Here is a 20,299-nt window from a genome sequence, read left to right on the forward strand (position 1 = left end):
TAATCAATTAAACAACCTTTTTCCAGTAAAATCATCAGCACCAAGTAGCAACAGAGCAAAAGAAGCTCTCATATAACTTGCGAAACAGTAGTTCTGACCCTTCCAGTTAGTGATGTTCGTTACAAAATATTGTGATATGAGGCTGAACATGACAACGTTTTTGTAAGGTACATCACTAACTGGAAGGGACAGGACACTGTCTCGTAGCTCCAGTTTCATCAGGAATGCAAAAAATACAAATCAAAACATAACTTTTAGAAGAAACACTAAGTATGCTATTACATGCTACACAATATTATACTATTATGCTAGATTTCCTAGTTAAGTAGTGTATATATGATGGTGTCAAACAAAATCAGATCATTGAGAAATCATGGTGTCTTTAACACAACATTTTCACATTCAGATGTATACTGCCAATTCTGATTGGTGATTAATAAATTTTAGGTAAAAAGAATAACAAATAACACAACATCATCATCAACATCATAAAGAATGCAAAGAATAGTGGATGGGGGAGATAATCAAGAAAACAACCATTTTACTGTGATACCATTAGTAACATCAGAACACAAATGGGCATGTAAATTTCAACCTCTTTTTTTTTTTTTTTTTTTTTTTTTGAGTAAGTGATTTTTTATCTTTCTTTCACTCTTGTAATGAGTATACATCAAATCTTTACTTCTCTCTCCACCAAAACAAAAACACATCATCATTCAAGTGCTTCCAAAACAAATAAGTACACAATTTTTGAATTACTCAGTCCACATTATCCCCTTCGCGGAATGTGATTGATTCGAGCTACTCCTTCAAAACAGAATTAGTTTATATGCTTGTACAGTCTATGGGACACTATAGAGTAGGAGTTTGTTAATTTTGTAATTGAATATGCTCAAAATGATTTTATTTGTTAACAAAAAACTGGTGGCAAGTACACCAAATTTGGGTTGCGTGTAGTTTAGCCAGAAACACTACAAATATCTACACCCGCTCAGTACCATAGGGGAAAAAATTAGACGACAGACAAAAAAAAAAAAAAAAAAAAGACCAACCTTTGTTTGTTTGTGGGCAACAGAATGTCTCCATCATCCTTTCAAGTGTGAATTTCTTCAAAGCAATTCTGACTGCAAGCAGCGACCAAATTAGTAAATTGGGAGAACACACGAGATCTGGTTAAGAAAAAATGAAAGGAGGTGTAATTTAAGCAGCATTTCAGACAATATGCCAGTACCTATTCTGTTTTGCAGTTGGTATAAAATAGATTTAGACAGCAACACCCTGAATAAACAAAAGAGATATGAACTAGCTCCTAATGAGATACCAAAGGGCGTCTCTTGCCCATATCCGTGGATCGCAGCCGCATTGTTGAGTCTGAGAATTACCCAAGCAAGAGCCCCATGCATGCTTAATTTTTTATGTACTTCACCCACAATTCAGGAGGCATAAAAACACAAACGCAAAACAGAAATATCAACAGGAGACCGACAGACTGATTGAAGACCCAAGACACACTTGACGTAGGTGGTATCACCTCCACCTCCCCAAAGTCCCAAGTGGGGCAAATTGGTGTGTGCATTGCTTACTTACCACCAAAAAAACGAAATAAATTTAACAGGACTCTACATTTGGCTACAACACACAAGTCACAAGTCATTGCAACTAAGAAGTTACATTGAGCTCACCAACTACGGGGAAGGAACGATTAGTCCCTAATCTGATGCATCCCCAATTCTAACTGTATGGTCCTTCAAAGAACAAATAAAAGGAGCACTCAGAAAAGGGCAACAAATTTATAATAAACTTGTTAGTTAGTGTGTGTGTTCCACTCCACACACACACACACACAGAGAGATACTCAAATACAACTTTTAACAATTCTCCCAACCTTCAAAAAGGACAAAGTACAGTATAAGTGTATCCATGTGAGAAGCAACAGCTCGTCCACCTCCTCTTAGAATTAGAACAATTCATGTTTTTCCTCGACCGACAATTGATTGACTCAACCTCAGCACAAAATATGTTATAAACCGGTCTATGATCAGAGAACTTTGGCTCCTTGGCACAATGGAAAGTTTAAGCATTTATTGAGGGCGCGCCTTGGCGCAAAGGAAAATTTTTTACTCCATTGTGACCTGGAATTCATGGTTTGAAACTGAAAACATCGCTGCGTACACTGGGCTAGCCCTTTATCTTAGCTGTAAAAACATATAGATTCATTTACATGCAAGGAACCCATTCCCATCAGACAATGAGAAACCTATAATTAAGAACTCATATTAAATTCAAGTGGACATGTTTTGAATTTCTCATAGACTACTGAAATTTTAGCCCCTTTCATTTCTTTGACACAGCAGAAGTTGATTTATTTTTTTCTCTGAACTCATGCTACTTTTTACTTTTTTGGGTTGGAGAAGCAGAAGTTAATTGATAGCTGATAAGCAAAGGTCATACTCGTGTTCAAGGATTGTTTCTAGGGATTTCTCATTGTCCATTCCATGAATTCATGGAAACCTAGTCTTTCAAAGTATCTCCATGACATCACAGTTCCGACATAGCTCATCGCCATCCTTCTGTCCCCAAGTCAAATGACCGCAGACAAAGCAAAAGCTTGTTTGATGCAACAAGAAGCTGACAGAAATGGATGCCTATGAAACCAACAGACTTCTGTTTTTTGCTTAGTTTATTATCTCCAATTTAGATGTACATACAAATATTTAAAACTACCATGGCTCGCATAAAAAGGATACCTTATTTCTGAGGTAAGCCATTAATCCTCTGCCAAAACAGGATACTTTCATGTTCCGAACATATTCCCTCAAAACACAGGGGACTCATACTGTGAGAAAATGCCAACCATTTGTATACTTGCAACAAAGCAGTACCTTGAATGCCTTCACCTTCTATATCTGTCTTCCAAGGTTGCATATTCACCATTAAACATTGGTGAGAATAACATAGTGCTAGCAGAATCCCCTAGCCCATAATCATCTTTGGATAATCCCACCTGGAATAGGTACTGTGTCTGTGACCACTGGAATAGTCACTCGGTCTTTGACCACTAGAATAGTCACTAGGCCAATAACCACCGGAATAATCACTTAACCTGTAACCCACATACGATTCACTAGGCCTATGTCCAAAAATCACCCAGTCACAAACACTGAATCGCGATCAAGGCAGAGTTGCGGAATTGATGGGTCATTATCCATTAACCAGCTGCAGTGTGTGTGGAACGATTGGTGATGAAAGAAGGATGAGGCTTTCTACCTGTTTGTTCCCTCAAAGTCTGCATCTAATTCCACAATTGGATCAGGGATGGGAGAGGTGTATAACACCCACTACCTCCACTAGTTCCAGGAAGATTGTTTAGTGTTTTCATAATTAAAGCTAGCCAGCCCATTGTCTTCTGCACCCAAAACATTGCAGCATTCAAGGGAACCATCTCTTGAAATCTGAAAGAGTAAAAGAAGGCACATGCTTCTATAAGTAAGGGGTAAGCCGCAGAGTTAGTAAAAGAAGAAATGAAGTCAATGTAACAAATCATACCCAAGAACATTAATGTCTGCAAGACATGTAGCCAATTATCTTGATTTAGTGGCTATCATATATGCTAACATATGCATAATCAAATCTCTGCTATTATGGTAAGTCATACCATAAATCGTGGTATCATATATGCTAACACTCCCCCTCAAGTTGGTGCGTGGATATCTAAAACGCTCTAAAACGCCCAACTTGGACAATGCATTCTCAAACACAATCTTGCCGACGCCCTTTGTAAAAATGTCTACAAGCTGCTGAGAGCTTATGACAAATGGAGTGCAAATTTGACCAGAGATGATCTTCTCTCGAATAAAGTGACGGTCCACCTCTATATGCTTAGTTCTGTCATGCTGAGCGGGATTTGCTGCTATGCTAATGGCAAACTTGTTGTCGCAGTAGAGTGAGAATGGAAGCGACACTGGAAGGCACAAGTCTGTCATCAAGGTTTTCAGCCATAGCAACTCACCTACCCCAAGAGCCATAGCCCTATACTCTGCCTCTGCACTAGATCGAGAGACAACATCCTGCTTCTTACTGCACCAAGTAACCAAGTTACCACCAATAGTGGTACAATAATCCGAAGTTGACCTCCTATCTGAAATTGATCCTGCATAATCAGCATTTGTCCAAGCCTCAATACGTAAGTGACCATGATTGGCAAACAAAATCTAGACACCCTTTTAAGTAGCGAAGGATCCGAATAGCTGCATCAAGGTGAGGGGCACGAGGAGAGTGCATGAATTGACTCACGACACTCACGGCATAAGCAATGTCAGGTCGAGTCATGGATAAATAGATGAGCTTCCCCACAAGTCATTGATACTGACCAACATCTGACAACAACTCCCCCTCAGAATCAGCCAATCGATGATTCTGCTCAATTAGAGTATTAGCAGGATGAGCGCCAAGCTAACCAGAAGCAAAAAGTAAGTCAAGAACATACTTGCGTTGAGAGATGAAAATGACAGTCTTGGAGCGAGCCACCAATGCCCAAGAAGTACCGTAAGGGACCAAGATCCTTAATCTCAAACTGACAGCCAAGATAGCTCTTAACCTCATCAATTCCGGTAGTATCATCGCTGGTGAGAACAATATCATCGACATACACAATGAGAGCAACTGCCTTATCGCCTGAATGACGTAAAAACAAGGTATGATCAGCTGCACTTTGATGGAAACTAAACTTGAGCATAACAGTGTCAAAGCGATCAGACCAAGCTCGAGGAGACTGCTTGAGGCCATACAGAGAACGACAAAGACGACATACCATACCAGAATGAGCAAGAGAACGAAAGCCCGGAGGAGGAACCATGTACACCTCCTCCTGCAAATCACCATTGAGAAAGGCATTCTTGACATCTAACTAAAATAGAGGCCAAGATCGAATTACAGCAACGGAAAATAATACACGGATGGTATTCATCTTGGCAACAAGGGAAAAAGTCTCCTGATAATCTATGCCATAAGTCTGAGCATAACGCTTGGCAACCAATCGGGCCTTGTAACGAGCAACTGACCCATCCGGATTATGCTTAACTATAAACACCCAACGACAATCCACAGCCTTTCGTCCAATAAGAAGCGGAACCATGTCCCAAGTCTGATTTTTCTCAAGTGCTTGTAGTTCTTCTGTCATAGCATCACACCATTGAGGTTGTGCTAGTGCATCTGCAATACTAGAAGGAACAGGAACCGAGGCAACAGAAGCAAGAAAACTCCGATAGGAGGGTGAAAGAGCATAATCAGAAACAAAATTAGAAATAGGGTATGTACAAGAACGTTTACCCTTTCGAAGAGCAATGGGGCGATCATCAAGCAAAACAATAACTTGAGAAGGTAGAGCTGGTGCCGAAGGAACACGGCAGTCGATCGTTGGAGTAAAAGCATGTACCTTTGTCTCCGACTATAAACCTGTGAAAAAGGAACAATTCCCCCTGCTGGAGGGTTATCAGGAGGAGGAATCATAAAAGACGAAACAAGTAACGGTAGAGGAGTTGAAGACGGAAGAAGATGATCATCCATTATATTCAATGGGAACCATTCACTCTGAGAACCAACTGAACCACTATAGTATGGAGTATGTTCAAAGAAAGAAACATCCATGGATATAAACCGCCGACGACTGGGAGGATGGTAACACCTATAACCTTTTTGGGAGTGAGAATAGCCCAAAAACACACACTTCAAAGCCTTGGGGTCAAGCTTTGTACAAGTCTACCCCAACTGCTGAACAAAGCACACACACCCGAAGACTCGCGGTAGAATAAAAAAAAGAGATGAATTGGGATGTAAGATTGAGAGTGGGGCTGCAAAGTTAAGAATCCTAGAAGGAGTCCTATTAATGATGTAAACAGTGGCAAGAACTGCATCTCCCCAAAATAACCGGGGAACATTCATGCCAATGTAGAGTGCTCTGGCTAAGTCAAGGATGTGGCAATTCTTTCTCTCAGAACGACCATTCTGTTGAAGAGTTTTAACATTAGCCATTTGATGCTCAATCCCAAATTCAGTACATAACTATTGTACCTCCCCATAAGTGTACTCTGTACCCTGATCAGATCTGAATTTTTTAATAGTACGACCATATTGAGTCTGAACCATTCTCATAAAATTTTTAAAAATGGTGTATGCCTTATTTTTTGTTTTCATTAGATAAACCCATGTAACAAGACTATGATCATCAATGAACAACACGAAATATCGAAATTCAAGACTATAAGTAACTGGGCAAGGACCCCACACATCTGAATGAACAAGATCAAAAGGTGTTAAAGCAGATTTATTACTACTAGCAGGATAATTGGAACGAACATGTTTAGCCATATGACATGTCTCACAGAATAAATCTGACACTGCCACGTTACAAAATAAGGAAGAAAATAAATGTTTCAAATAACCGAAAGAATTATGTCCTAAATGCATGTGCCAACACATAACCCGGGCTTTATTAGATGAAACAATATTAGAAAATGAAGCTGAATATGCTTGAGGTGACAAAGGAGCATTCAACAGGTATAAACCGTCCATTTCACGCCCACTGCCAATCGTCCGTTTCGACACCAGATCCTGAAAAATACAATGAGAGGGAAAGAACGTTACATTACAATTTAATTGTTTGGTAATGCTACTAACAGAAATAAGATTTGTAATCAACTTTGGAACATGAAGTGTATCTGACAAAGTTAATGGAGTAATTGATATGTGACCCTTCCCAGCAATGGAAGATGGAGAGCCATCCCTAAGGCGGACCTTGCATTAGCCAGAGCAGATACTATAAGATTGGAAGAGTGAGGACATACCAGTCATATTGTCTAAAGCACCAGAATCAATGATCCATGGTGTCGAAGATGTAGATACGCTATGTGCAGACGCAATAGTACCTGAGTGGGCATAAGTGGAGGTTGGTTGAGATGATGCCTCCATTTGGTTGAAGAATTGCTTGAACTTGTCCAAATGAGCTTGATTCAAGGTAACTGTGGCAGAAGATGTAGAGGCAAGGTTGTCAGGAGTTGACAACGAGACTGGTTATGTAACAGAATGTGCAGAAGATCGAGGCTGTTGTTTCTGTTGCGGTGGACGTCCATGTAGAGCATAACAACAAGATTTGATGTGACCAATTTTTCCACAATGGTCACACCATCCACGTTGTCGTCCCAGAGGAGGACCAGTGGTAGTGCTCTGAACTGACTGGGATGGTGAAGTTCCTGAAAGGTTGGGAACCCGAACTGCCATAGCAGAACGATCAATAGAAGCAACACCTAATGGATGAGTCCGGCGGCTCTCATCTTACAACACATATGAGTATGCATCCTCAAGAGTAGGGAATGAAGATAAGCTCAATAAATGAACACAAGCATACTTAAACTCGTCGTTCAACTCGGCAAGAATCTGAAACACTCGATTCTTCTCCACAATCCCTGCATATAAACTGCATCATCTGGATCCTTCCAAGAGTGGAAGGAATCATAATATGACATCTCCTCCCAAATAGCACGAAGCTTGGCGATGTAACCTGAAACTGTCAAGTCAACCTGAGAAATCCTGGTGATATCTCGCCCCAACTGGAAAATTCGTGCATTATTCTACCTCTAAGAATAAGTGCGTTGAACTGAATCCCAAATTTACTTAGCAGTCTTCATAAACATATAGCCAACAGCTGTGTTTGGTTGCCTCAAATTGACTAGCCAAGACATAACCATAGCGTTATCTGTAAACAACTGTGGATATGCCTTCTCTGACTCAGCTGGCTCTTTATTAGAACCAGTAATATAGCAAATCTTGCCTTTGCCACCAATGAACATCTTGGCAGACTGTGCCCAAATCAAATAATTTGAACCATCCAACTTCACTGTGGTGATTTAAAGTCCTGGATTTTCTGATGAGTTGGTGGGAAAAATGGCACCACCACCCACAGAACTTGAGCCAAGAGAATTAACAGTCGAAGACCCTGAATCTGCCATAATCTATCACACGACAATAAAAAACTCCAAAAGCACCACAAATTCTGTTAATAAAATCAAATGGTCTCCTCAGACAATAAACAATAACAATGTCTCCTCAGACCATTCCCAAAAAATCCAAATACATACATTTTTTAAGGAGCGCTGCCCGCTTTCATATAACCAGACAGCCTCCTTCTTAATATCCGGAACCACTTTGTAGACTATTTTTTTTTTTACCCAAGCCCTTCTAGGTGTTGGAAACCAACTATCCCAATTTACCCACCCTAGAAGAGTAAAAAAGAAATTGTAAAACTTAAAAATACCTGTTTTCGACCACAAAACAGCAACACAAAAAAACATGTGTAGGTAACGTCACACGATGTCACAAACAGCCTAAGGTAGCTGTCACACAAGTAGCAAGGCTGCTGAAAGGTGTGGAAAGGTGTTAGCTCTGATAAAAAGAAGAGAAAGGAGAGAATTGCGTAAAGGCTTGAATGAGACAAATTACTCATTCACAACTCTAGTATTTATAGATAAAATGAGCACATGCTCATATTACAAGAAAGGAAACTAAATCAAATCTAAATCAAATCACAACTTATTCTAAAGCATATTCTATGGCATATTCTATAGCATAGTCAAATCTTTGCTATTATGGTAAGTCATTCCATAAATAATGGTTATCATATACGCTAACATATGCATAGTCAAATCTCTGCTATTATGGTAAGTTATACCATAAATCGTGGTATCATATATGCTAACAATAACTTCAGGGTTATCAAGATCGTCTCTCCCTTGCCGGACATGCTCCGTATTTTTGCTTAATTTTTCAGTGCCTTTAGGTGAGATAAAAGGATTAGGAAACACAAGCAATGAGAAATTCTCATTTCCACTGAGACATGTTTTCATGTGTGAAATGATGGATAATTTTGATTGATTAGCATATAAATCAGGTTATGATGACACTCAAACTGTTTTGCTTTTCTTAATTGTACATGGCTCCTTCTCTAAGCAGCTATTCCTCCAAAGTATTCACCAGCTGAAAAAAGAAAATCACTGTCTATACACCAACTAACATTTTAAAACAAATTATACAAGAACTCAGAAAACCTCAAGAAGGAAAATTAGACAAGGAATAACAAATATGTTCCGAATATTATTCTGGAAATAATAAATAAGGACAGAGAAGCATACACTAATTCATTCAGTTACTAATAAATGTTTATAAAAGTAAAGAAACTAAAATCTTGAAATTGGATATTTTACTATATGAGACCAGAAAATACAAAAATATCCATTCAACTAAACCCCAAATAGTTAATTGACTTGAAATCAAAACCACACATAGTATTTAAAACTACTTTTCTCTCTTTATTTTTCGTCAATTTTCTCACAACTATTAGCAAATTAGATAGTAGGGGACTAGGCAAAAAAAGTTAAAAATTAGAGAACCCTAAATAAAGGAAACAATCACTACAAAGCAAAGAACATAATGGGATCAAACAAGAATGCATATGCCTAAAATAAGGCACATAAAGAGAAAAACATACAGACTGCAGCGCGATAGACCTATTCAACCTGGATCTCAACAAGCATCCGGGTAGGTTGACTTGATTTTTCCCTTGCTTCTTTGCCTGTAACATTATTTCTTCAATCCATTTCTTTGCTTTTTTCCAAGCCTTTTCTTGCAAGTTCTTCTACTAGCATCTCTTATGTGAAACCCATGCATTCTCAATTAAGCATTGTAATCCCTTGTAACTACAAAATTTATGAATAGGCACAAAGTCACCTGCCAGAAAGAACCAATGTTCCAGAACTGTCATGTTAGTGAAGAAAGTCAAGTATTGAGTGCCAGAGCAGGTTTAAAACAACAATTAGGTCAAAAAGAGTAAGAAATTTTAAGTTGTTGAGTGCAAACACTTGAAAACAGTTGTCTACTGGGAACTCCAATGGAAATACAGCATGTTTCAGTGTTAAGCATGTCAAGTCATATTAGATACTATTGAAAATTTTAATTGTCTTTAATATAGAAAAAAATTCATTACCATCACAAGTTAATGGTAGCTGAAGTGCATTAGAGAAGCTCAGCTTTGGATTCTGTCAAAAAAAATCGTGACAAAATCTAAAGATGTTGCTGAGAATGAAATTTCATTCTTTTGGGCTGGACTACAGATGTATTCAAGTACCACAATAGTGGCAAACGCTTTGATTCAAGCTGCCAAGATCAAGCAGTCTTTACTCTTTGAAGCCTCAATGAGGCTAAAGACCATATGCTTTACACTCCCAAGTAGTAAGCTTTTGTTGTATACACAACAAATTATAGTTGGTATAGTTTCTACAAATTTTCTTGTTTTTTGGGTAGCAAAACTGCCAGTCAAATGCAGAGACGGATGGACAGACAGTGTGTGTGTGTGTGTGTGAGAGAGAGAGAGAGAGAGAGAGCTGTTTCACAACTACCCAAATGTGGATTTCTGCCTGTCTCTCGCAACTGATATTTGATTGCACTATGTTCTATATGGGAGCTCATGAATGCTAATTTGCACCTAAATTTTGAAACCTCTCCACACAAACCATTAAGAAAACAAGGAGATAGAGGATATTAACAATCAGGTAAACAAAACTCATTTGCAAACAATTAAAAGGAGAAAATATACATATCTAAGACTCAAAGACATTAGCTTTGGTTGCATTATAGCAAAAAAAGTACTCCTTTGACAATCCCTGCTACAACACATTATAGAATTATCATCTAAATGCAAGCACTCTTGAAGTTGGCTCAATGTCATTTTCCCCAGTTTTTTGCCAAAAACAAGCACGATCTCTGGTCTCAACAACATTTTCAATTCTTTCTAATCACTTCTCACATGATTGAGTTCATTTAAACTTTGAAATCAAGTTCGCAGATGCATGATGGCAAAGCTACTTCATACTGCTTCAGAAAGCAGCTCTGATTTAGAATTTGAACGATGGAAAGACATCGGAGAACTGCAGCTGCTCAATATAGAACTAGGGAAGAACAGTGCAAGACTGATAAAACACAAACTAAAGAATAGTAGTCTTAGGTTCAGTAACACGCTTAAAGCATGCTCATTGAAAAATAAGAAATTTCAAGAGTTAATTAAAGTGTGATTTATTTCTTTCTCCTCCGGGTAAGTAAGGTAATATTACAAACAAGCCAAAGGCAAAAACATTTTCAGGATACAAGTATTAGTGTATCCTCAAATCCACCAAGTAAGTAAATAGCCCAAAAACAATGAGTGGCTGCAGTAGAGAAAAACAAGCTGCTACGAGAATGAATATCTGTATAGATAAGGCCCAAAGTCTATGCAAAACAGCATGTCAGTAATAGCAGCTAGACCTATACATGAACTGGTTTTAAAACACATTTTCCAGACAATCACTACCCTTGCGATCAAGCTTTAGGCCCAGATTTGCAGCTACCAAACACAAGAACAACGAATAATGAACTCCCAGTTTTATGGGACTCCACAATTACAAGACCAATGTCCTTTTTGAGCGTCCGATATTGACTGCTGCGAATTCCCCCCAGGGGAATCTTCTTTTTGAACTTATGTGTTGCAAATTCACCCTCAAAGGTTCTTGAATTATTAAACAAGGGAATGTTCTCAAAAAGCATAAATAACTTAAGCCATTGCCGTATTCCTAGTCATTCGATACACATGATTAGATGGGGACAAACAAGAATGCATATAACAAATTCAGGCACATAAAGAGAAAAACATACTGACTGCAGAGGGCTAAACCTGTTCAACCCCTTGATCTCAACATTAGCTCTTCAATCTGTTTCTTTGCTTTTTCCATGCCTTTTCTTGCAAGTTCTTCTATTAGCATCTCGTATGTGGAAACCCTGGGAATAAATCCTCTCGACACCATTTCCTCGAAATAAGAACAAGCATGTTCAAGTTTGCCACTCTTACGTAGCCCCTGCACCAGCAGGGAGTAAGTCCCAAGTTCAAGACTAACATCATTTTTTAACATGTGGCTTAACAAGAAGGATAGCACCTTGATTCTTTTCTTTCTGCAGCACATTTTCAACAAGGGATGATAAGTCTTGAGATCAGGCTTGCAATGGCTCTCTTCCATTCTCTGAAGCAGCTTCAAAGCATCCTCTTCTCGCGAATGGTTACAAGCAGCAGTGATCATGGTATTATATGTCAAGATATCAGGAGTAACCCCATGATTTGGCATATCCTCAAATATGTCACAAGCATCCCTAAGCCTACCAGCACTACTTAGAATGTAAATCAAAGAGCTATAAGACCAAGAATCAAGAATGCAACCGTCCCGCTTCATCTTCTTGTAAACCTCAATTGCTTTATTAATTTCCTTTGCCTTCCCAAATGCATGCAGTACAATAGTATAAGTCACAGCATTTGGAGGGCAACCCTTTTGTTGCATTTCCTCCAGTACAGCATCAACTTTGCGAAAATCTTTATCGCGACAATAGGCTTCAATGAAACAAGTATAAGACAATACATCGGGATGGAACCCATGATTTTCCATCTCTTCCATAGTCTTCCTAGCTCTGTCCATTTGCCTAACTTTGCACCAACCGTGTATTAATATATTAAAAGTATGAGGATTTGGAGGTATGTAATTCTTGAACTCTATGAACACATTTTGAGCATGCTCAACACTCTGCTCCTTCACTAATGCATCCATAAGTGCATTAACTGCCGCAACGTCCTTCATCACACCAAATTGCTCCATCTTTCTAAATGCCTCTATTGCATCTTCATACCTACCACTCCTTGCAAGTCTTCTCATAACCTTAGTCATAGTGACCAACGTAATACAACCTCCTAGTTCATCCATTTCTTCCATCAACTCCCACATGAGCTCAAATTTCTTCGATTTCCCCAATATATCCACCATAGAGTTATATGAATCTGGTGGATGGTTGAACCCCATTTGCAATTTAGCCCACTTGAAAAACCCAAAAGCTGATATCCATTGGTTACTAAATCGTTTCAATAGTTGCTGAACTAGACTTTCTGATACATCAACACTAGCACAACCATTTAAACCTTGCAAAACATCATCAGGAGAACGAAACGGCTTACTTAGAATTTTACTAATTTTATCGACATCATTGTTGATGACACTATCACTTAATATACCTTCGGAAGAATTGGGGAACTTTTGATCCTGAAACTTGTGATTCTCAACCCAGTGAGAAATTGTAGGAAGCAAAAAATCCTCATCCTCTGGATGATTACTACCATTAGTAGTAACTGGGTTATTCTCTGTCTCGGAAAACTTAATCCAACCCGGAAGCTCAGGAGACTCAGTCATGCTGGTAGTTGGGTCATCACTGTTGAGTGACACAATGTCGCAGAATGATTTGCGAAGGAAGCTATACGAAATATCAACTGCACTGTAAGTTACCTTGAAATGTTTCAATTTTGAAAGCAGCATTTTGATGACCCAAAACTCAATGAAGCCAAAGGAAAAGATGCATCTATCTAATTAGAGGCCCCTATGGCGGTAATCCCTTGCGAATGCGGCTGGTGAAGCGGCGGCTCCGGCCAATGTTAGCGCCGCGATGAAGATGGCAGCAAAACCAGACTCCGGCGCTGGTTATTGGTGAGTGAAAAAGGCTACTGCGGAGGCGATGAGTTGTGAGAACGTGACAGAAGATTGCAGCAAAACGGCGACTGATTGACGGCAGCGATACGATCAACTTCGAACAAAGGAACACCGAGAGAGAGGTGTTGAAGGAAGGACGTTGGTTGTTTCTGGTGGCGACGCGAGCGATTCGAAGTTCAGAACGCTAAATTAAGGGTTTGCGTTTGACCGGTGCGACCTGATCCCGGCTTCGGGTTTCACGAATATGAAAATATATGAGTCTAATTTGATTTTTTTTTTTTTTTTAAAAGTACGTTATAAAAATTGGGCTAAAAAATTAAAAAATACGAATAATATGTTCGGTGGGTTAACAATTTCAGTTATACGGTTATACCCGTCTTATTATATTTTTATATATCATACATTGTAAATATAATAAATAATATGTAACAAACAATAAAATAAATATATTTCAATAATTAATCAATAACATTAGGCTTCTAACATGATCAATTTATCACAAAATTAATATAAAAAAAATTCAAATAATCAACTACATTTACCTAAAAAATAAAATTTTGTTTTAGATTTGGAGTCCAAGATCTTCATCATGACAATATCACTGGACCATCATTTGTTGGCTCTAAAGACCGGCTAGGCCCAAAAATTTTGAAACCTAGGCCCGAGTCCACATGCTTTCAATTTTAAATAGGTCAGGCCAAGCTGGGCTTAAACACACTTTAAGAAGTCCAAGCCCAGCCTTTAGCCTTCGATTGCAGGCTTGGAATGGACACGGATGCGGGCTTAAAAAGCGTTGAAATATGGACTTTAAACAAGCTGAAATATGGACTTTAGACGAACTGACTGAAGTATGGACTTTAAAAATAAGTTAGTAACTAAGGGCTCGTTTGGTACGTGTTATGTTCTCAGACGTTTTGTTTTAGCCTAAAATAGAATAAGTGTTTTGTTATGGGGTGTTCTGAGTTGAAAACGAAAACATGTTTGGCGATAAAAATTTGCAGTGGGAATTTTGGAACAAAAACATGTATAACATGTTTAGTAAGGTATTTCGTTTCAAGAAATATGAGAACAAAATATGTTTGGCAAAGTGAAACTGTAACTAAAATTACTGAAACAAAAACATGAAATTTGTTTGGTAAAAAGTGTTTTCAATTTGTTTTTATCAATCCATTATTATTTATATGTAAGAGTACATTGTTTTATATGGTTTGAAAATTTATAACTTTACTAAATATAAAGTAAAATTTTATTATTTATTAATTTTATTATACCATTGATATAACTTTTAATATTTTTATTTTTATAGTTTATTTTAGTTTATTAAGTTTTAGTTTACAATATTTTTTAAGTAATCTATAAAAACCAATAGAATGTATTATAAATTGTAAAATCTATGAATTCTGGATATTGTTTTGATAATTCTAAAAGACATTGTTTCAATATCGAAATGAAATAAACTTTCAAGATATTACACATTACATAAATTTTAAGATATTATAGACATGAGTTTCATAAATATTACATCATTTGTCAACAACCACAATAAAAGTATCTAAGTAAAATTGAACTAATATATTACATTATTTGTCAACAGCCACAATAACCAATAACAACAATATGAGCAATAACATAAATAATACAGTTATAGTAAGACGACAACAACCACCATAGCTAATGTAGTTTTGCCTATTTTGTTGAACTTGCATAATAGCAACTACATCCTCCAACTCTTGATTCACATGACTACCCATTTGCACACGTTGGTGCATGTCATCCAGCCATATAAATGAACGAGCATGTGACTAAAACATCAAACACTTGTATATTATTATAATGCCCCTGTGACTATAACATGTATGTATAAAAAATTATTAATGCAAAGGATTGTATACCTCCCAAGCTAGACATCTATAGAATGAACGTCCATAATTCTTTAAAGTTCCAGCCGTATAAAGATTCATTTGACCCCTTCCACATACACAAGGTGACCCCTGATCTTGTATCTCATACATGACTACATATACAAGTGGTACAATGTGTAATGTATACTTGGCACAAGTTATTACAGTTATCCAAATCCTAAAAGAGAATTAAAATGAAGTAGTTATTACAGTTATCCAAACATGTTAAAAACCTAAATGCAATATCAAGGGTGCGGAATTGTATTCCATGTAGAATTAGCAATATGATCATGTAAATTATCAATTGGTCGCGACTGAGACTGCGGCACATTAACCTGAACATCATCATCCTCATCTTCAAATATTTCCTCTATCAGCGCCTCCATAGTTTCATCATCAGATATTTCATCTATTTGCGCCTCCATTCTTATAAAGTTGTGAAGTGTACAGTAGGCTAAAACAATAGCAACTTGAGTTTCAAACTTATATGTGGGCATTTGCTTCAAGATGGAGAATCTCATCTTAAGTATCATAAAATAACACTCAATGACATTTTGTAAAGACGAGTGCTTATGATTGTATATTTCCTCGGGATTTTTACATAAAAATGGGCTTAAGGCCCCATATTTACTTATTGATTGAGTCAAACTTTGATAGTTTCAAAAAAATGAATTTGACCCAAAAGATGACTTGGCACATAAAAATTTACTGTTTCAAATTTGTGTTGCCTAAAATGCCCTTTTCAATATTGAGTACATTTACCTTATTACCCTTTATTTCCTCATCCATTTTACCTTATTGTCCTTATTTATTTCCTAACCCAATTTAAGCTATTGGAGATCCATTCGATAGTTTAACAGACCGGCTGGGAACCCTAACCCTAACATTCGATTTGTGCAAAGCCCTCACCCTCACATAGTTTACTCTTGTTGTTGTTCTTCTTATTGGTAGTCGATGTGCTTCTGTGAAATGAGCTTAGTAATTTGGTAAGTACTCTCTCTCTTTCTCTCTCTCTCTCTCTTACACACACACACCTGTTTTGGGTGGATCTCCCCTGATAAATTGGAGTATTTTGCATATCCAAAAAAAATTGCGTGATCTATAAATTTCTTTTGGTAGAACGAATCTAGGGTTTGTATTTTATATTGAAGGCTTTAAATGAGAGTGAAATGAATTAATTGATTGTGTGTTTGAACTTTAAATGTCGTAATTTTTTTTTACTTCACGTGAATGTTTATGTAGATATATACTTACTCACATATTTTTTTTTCTTTTTATCTGTTCTATTGGGTTAATTGATGTTTTATATATGTTTCCTATAAGTGTGTTTTGTCTATCATTAACCCGCTTATTCGCATTAATTCTGAGGAATGAGTATTGAATTAATGAATTAGGAATATACGAGTACTCCCAAGTGTTTTGATAGTGCCTGTATAAGCTAACAGTTTTCAAAGTGAATATTTTGGACATGTAATATGTAGAAGTGAAATTGGTAAATTTAAGTTAGACTTGATGATGGATTAACTTAATTGATTTTGAAAAATTACTATTTAACTCCCTTTTTTCTTATTGTTCTGCTAATGGATATACAAGATTAAAGCGGTAATATTTCTAAAAAAATTCATGTATTTGCCTATTTTATCAGATGACATTTATATCAGCAGGTCCCTTTTTAAAAAACAAAATTCAATCTCAAATCATCTGGGTCGTCGTATATTGTAATTGGTTCTTGTTGAATTCACCTTCAATCTCAAATCATCTGAGTCCTGGACAGGGTTTTATAGAGTAATTAAAGTAGTTGTAGTTATATATAGATAATGTGATTGGATTGGTACCCACGATATCTGAGTATTTTGCACCTGCAATCCAAGATTGCATGTGTTTATTTGTGGGTCGGTTCAATTTGGACGCTTAATTGGTAATTGATTGCGTGTTTAAACTTTGAATGTCCTAGATTTTCATTTAAATTATTTTGATTCTTAATTTGGTTGCATCACCCGTTGTTTTTGCTTCTTTCAGGTTAGGCATCCGAATATTTTGTCATTTATTCATAGTATAGAGACTGAAACTTTTGATGGTTCTTCTACAAAGGTTAATAATATCTACATTGTCACTGAGCCTGTTATGCCACTGTCAGAAAAGATGAAGGAATTGGGATTAGAAGGTACAAAGGTATATAAATCTGTCATTCTAGATGCATTTTTCCTTGCTTATTTCAATGATGCATTGTGCTCGTTACATTTTTACTCAAATCTTTTTCGCTACATATGATTCTGTATATGATAATTTATTATAGTCCATTTGTATAGAATGACATTGTTTGGGAACTTCCCAAGTGTTTGATTGCATATGACTTTTTTATGGGAATAATTCAACTAAAAAAGTGTGCTGTTTGGGTAATGCATTTCCTCTTCTAGGGTGTTTATTTGGTTTTTGGTCTTCATTTCCCTTTGATTTCTCGTAGTATATCTTTCACAGAAATCTGTTGTGATTCCTTAAATTTTAAGTTCGCAAGGATTTGGATTTTGAATTCTGTTTGACCCTTTGTTGGTGGCAGAGGGATGAGTATTATGCTTGGGGACTGCACCAGATTACTAAAGCTGTGAGCTTTGCGAATTTGGATTTTGAATTCTGTTTGACCCTTTGTTGGTGGCAGAGGGATAAGTATTATGCTTAGGAAATGCACCAGATTACTAAAGCTGTGAGTTTAAAATTATACATATATGAGTATTTTGTGTGTGTATATATATACAAAAGTTGTTTCCAATACTAAGAATATAACTAATTCATGAGAAGATCATCAAAAAATGATGGGAGTACTAATATAAAACATCACTTAACCCAATGGAACAAATAAAAGGAAAAAAAACATGTGGGTAATTTTATAGCTACAGAAACATTGAAAAGTGAGAGAAATTTCGGCATGCTCATTACCAAAAAAAAAAATCTACGACATTCAAAGTTCAAGTACACAATCAATTAATTCATTCCATTCTCATCTAAAGCCTTCAATATAAAATACAAACCCTAGATTTGTTCTACCAAAATAAATATATTGATCACATAATTTTCTTTGGATATGCAAAATAGTCCGATTTATCGGGGAAGATCCACCCAAAACGGGGGTGTGCGTGTGTGTGTGTTTGTGTGTGTGTGTGAGAGAGAAAGAGTACTTACCAAATTACTAAACTCAATTCACAGAAACACATCAACCACCAATAAGAAGAACAATAACAAGAGTAAACTATGTGAGGGTGAGGGTTCTACACGAATGGAATGTTAGGGTTAGGGCTCCCAGCCGGTCTGTTAAACTGATGAATAGATCTCCAATAGCTTAAATTGGGTTAGGAAATAAATAAGGGCAATAAGGTAAAATGGATGAGGAAATAAAGGGTAATAAGGTAAATGCACTCAATATTGAAAAAGGTATTTTAGGCAACACAAATTTAAAACAGTAAATCTCATGTGCCAAGTCATCTTTTGGGTCAAATTCATTTTTTTAAAACTATCAAAGTTTGACTTAATCAATGAGTAAATATGGGGCCTTAAGCCAATTTTTATGTAAAAATTCATATTTCCTTTTTACCTCGAGGTGGCCTAGAAGACCTACGATACTTTTGTAAGTGGTACCGTTGACCCCTGTAGGGAGCCAAAAAACCCAGTTGATTGACATACCCAGAGTCCACCAAATAATATTTTCCTGTCATTTTACAAACTATAAACAATTGTACCATTATATTAAAAATTTACAAACTATAAACAATTGTAGCATTATATTAAAATAAATTAAAAAATTGTAGCTAGTATGACATTTACCCTTTAAAGGGTGTGGGAATTGCATATCATCATTATTAATGCACTCGTTCAATATCATAGAATCATTAATAGACCCCTCTCATCCTACTATAACGTATGTGAACATTATATCAAATAAACAAATAGCCATTACATTTTGTGTGGTATCTCCCTTCCTACCACGAAATAGTATTTGTTGCGCCAAATGCACTTTGCATGGACATGAGTTCCATCAATTGCCCCTACGCAATTCTTAATAGAACTTTATTGACTTTCTTATGGTTAGGAATTCGGGTTAAATTTGGGGGGACAATAATCTTTTTCCCTAAATTACACACTTTTTGTAAAACCGAATGGAGGTGTTTGGAAATTGTTTAGGTAAAGTGTTGAAATCTTTCTACTACCACACGATTTTTTTCATTGTGAGCTAAAGTAAGCAAGAATATGTCAACTTGTTCAAAAACACTTACACCTTTAAAGCCTTTCAACCCTAATGACCTAAGCTCACCACACAACTTCAAAAAAACTGGGGTGGACATTATAAAGTTTTCAAAACATCTACTTGCATGCCCATTCAAGATCTCCAATATATATGCTTCCCATTTAAAAATTGAATCTCTACAAGGCTGTTTATGGTAATGTTTCATAGAGTAATCCAACATACATGCCATTATGATGACATATTCATTCTCGTCGTCGTCGTCATCATACAACTCTATAATTGTCCTAATATCAATCTGTATAATACAAAATGTAAGAAACGACATAAATTACAATCATCCCAAACAAAATACTAAATAAAAAATAAAAATAACACATCAAATAAAATATAGTTAATAGTACTGATAGTGTCATTATAATCATTCCAAACCAAATACTAATGTACTTAATATTACAATCATCCAAAGTCTCAATAAAATCAAATACGAAACAAAAGCAACACACCAAATAAAATATAGTTAATAGTACAATCATCCAAAGTCATAAGAAAATAGATAACAAATT

General features: G+C 36.6%; 1 protein-coding gene across 1 annotated transcript; it reads right to left on the reverse strand.

Moving 5' to 3' along the window:
* Positions 1–6,615: 6,615 nt before the first annotated feature.
* Positions 6,616–13,893, reverse strand: LOC132295273 (pentatricopeptide repeat-containing protein At3g22670, mitochondrial). The gene is made up of 2 exons (XM_059793475.1): positions 11,753–13,893; positions 6,616–9,777 (listed from the first exon to the last, which is right to left on the reverse strand). Exon 1 carries the CDS (start codon positions 13,425–13,427, stop codon positions 11,757–11,759), a length of 1,671 nt encoding a protein of 556 aa, XP_059649458.1. The 5' UTR covers positions 13,428–13,893; the 3' UTR covers positions 6,616–9,777; positions 11,753–11,756.
* Positions 13,894–20,299: the final 6,406 nt, after the last annotated feature.

Source organism: Cornus florida, unplaced genomic scaffold (assembly GCF_030987335.1).
Source record: "Cornus florida cultivar Cherokee Brave unplaced genomic scaffold, ASM3098733v1 CherokeeBrave_3.0.0_Hap2_Chr01, whole genome shotgun sequence".
NCBI classification, from domain to species: Eukaryota; Viridiplantae; Streptophyta; class Magnoliopsida; order Cornales; family Cornaceae; genus Cornus; species Cornus florida.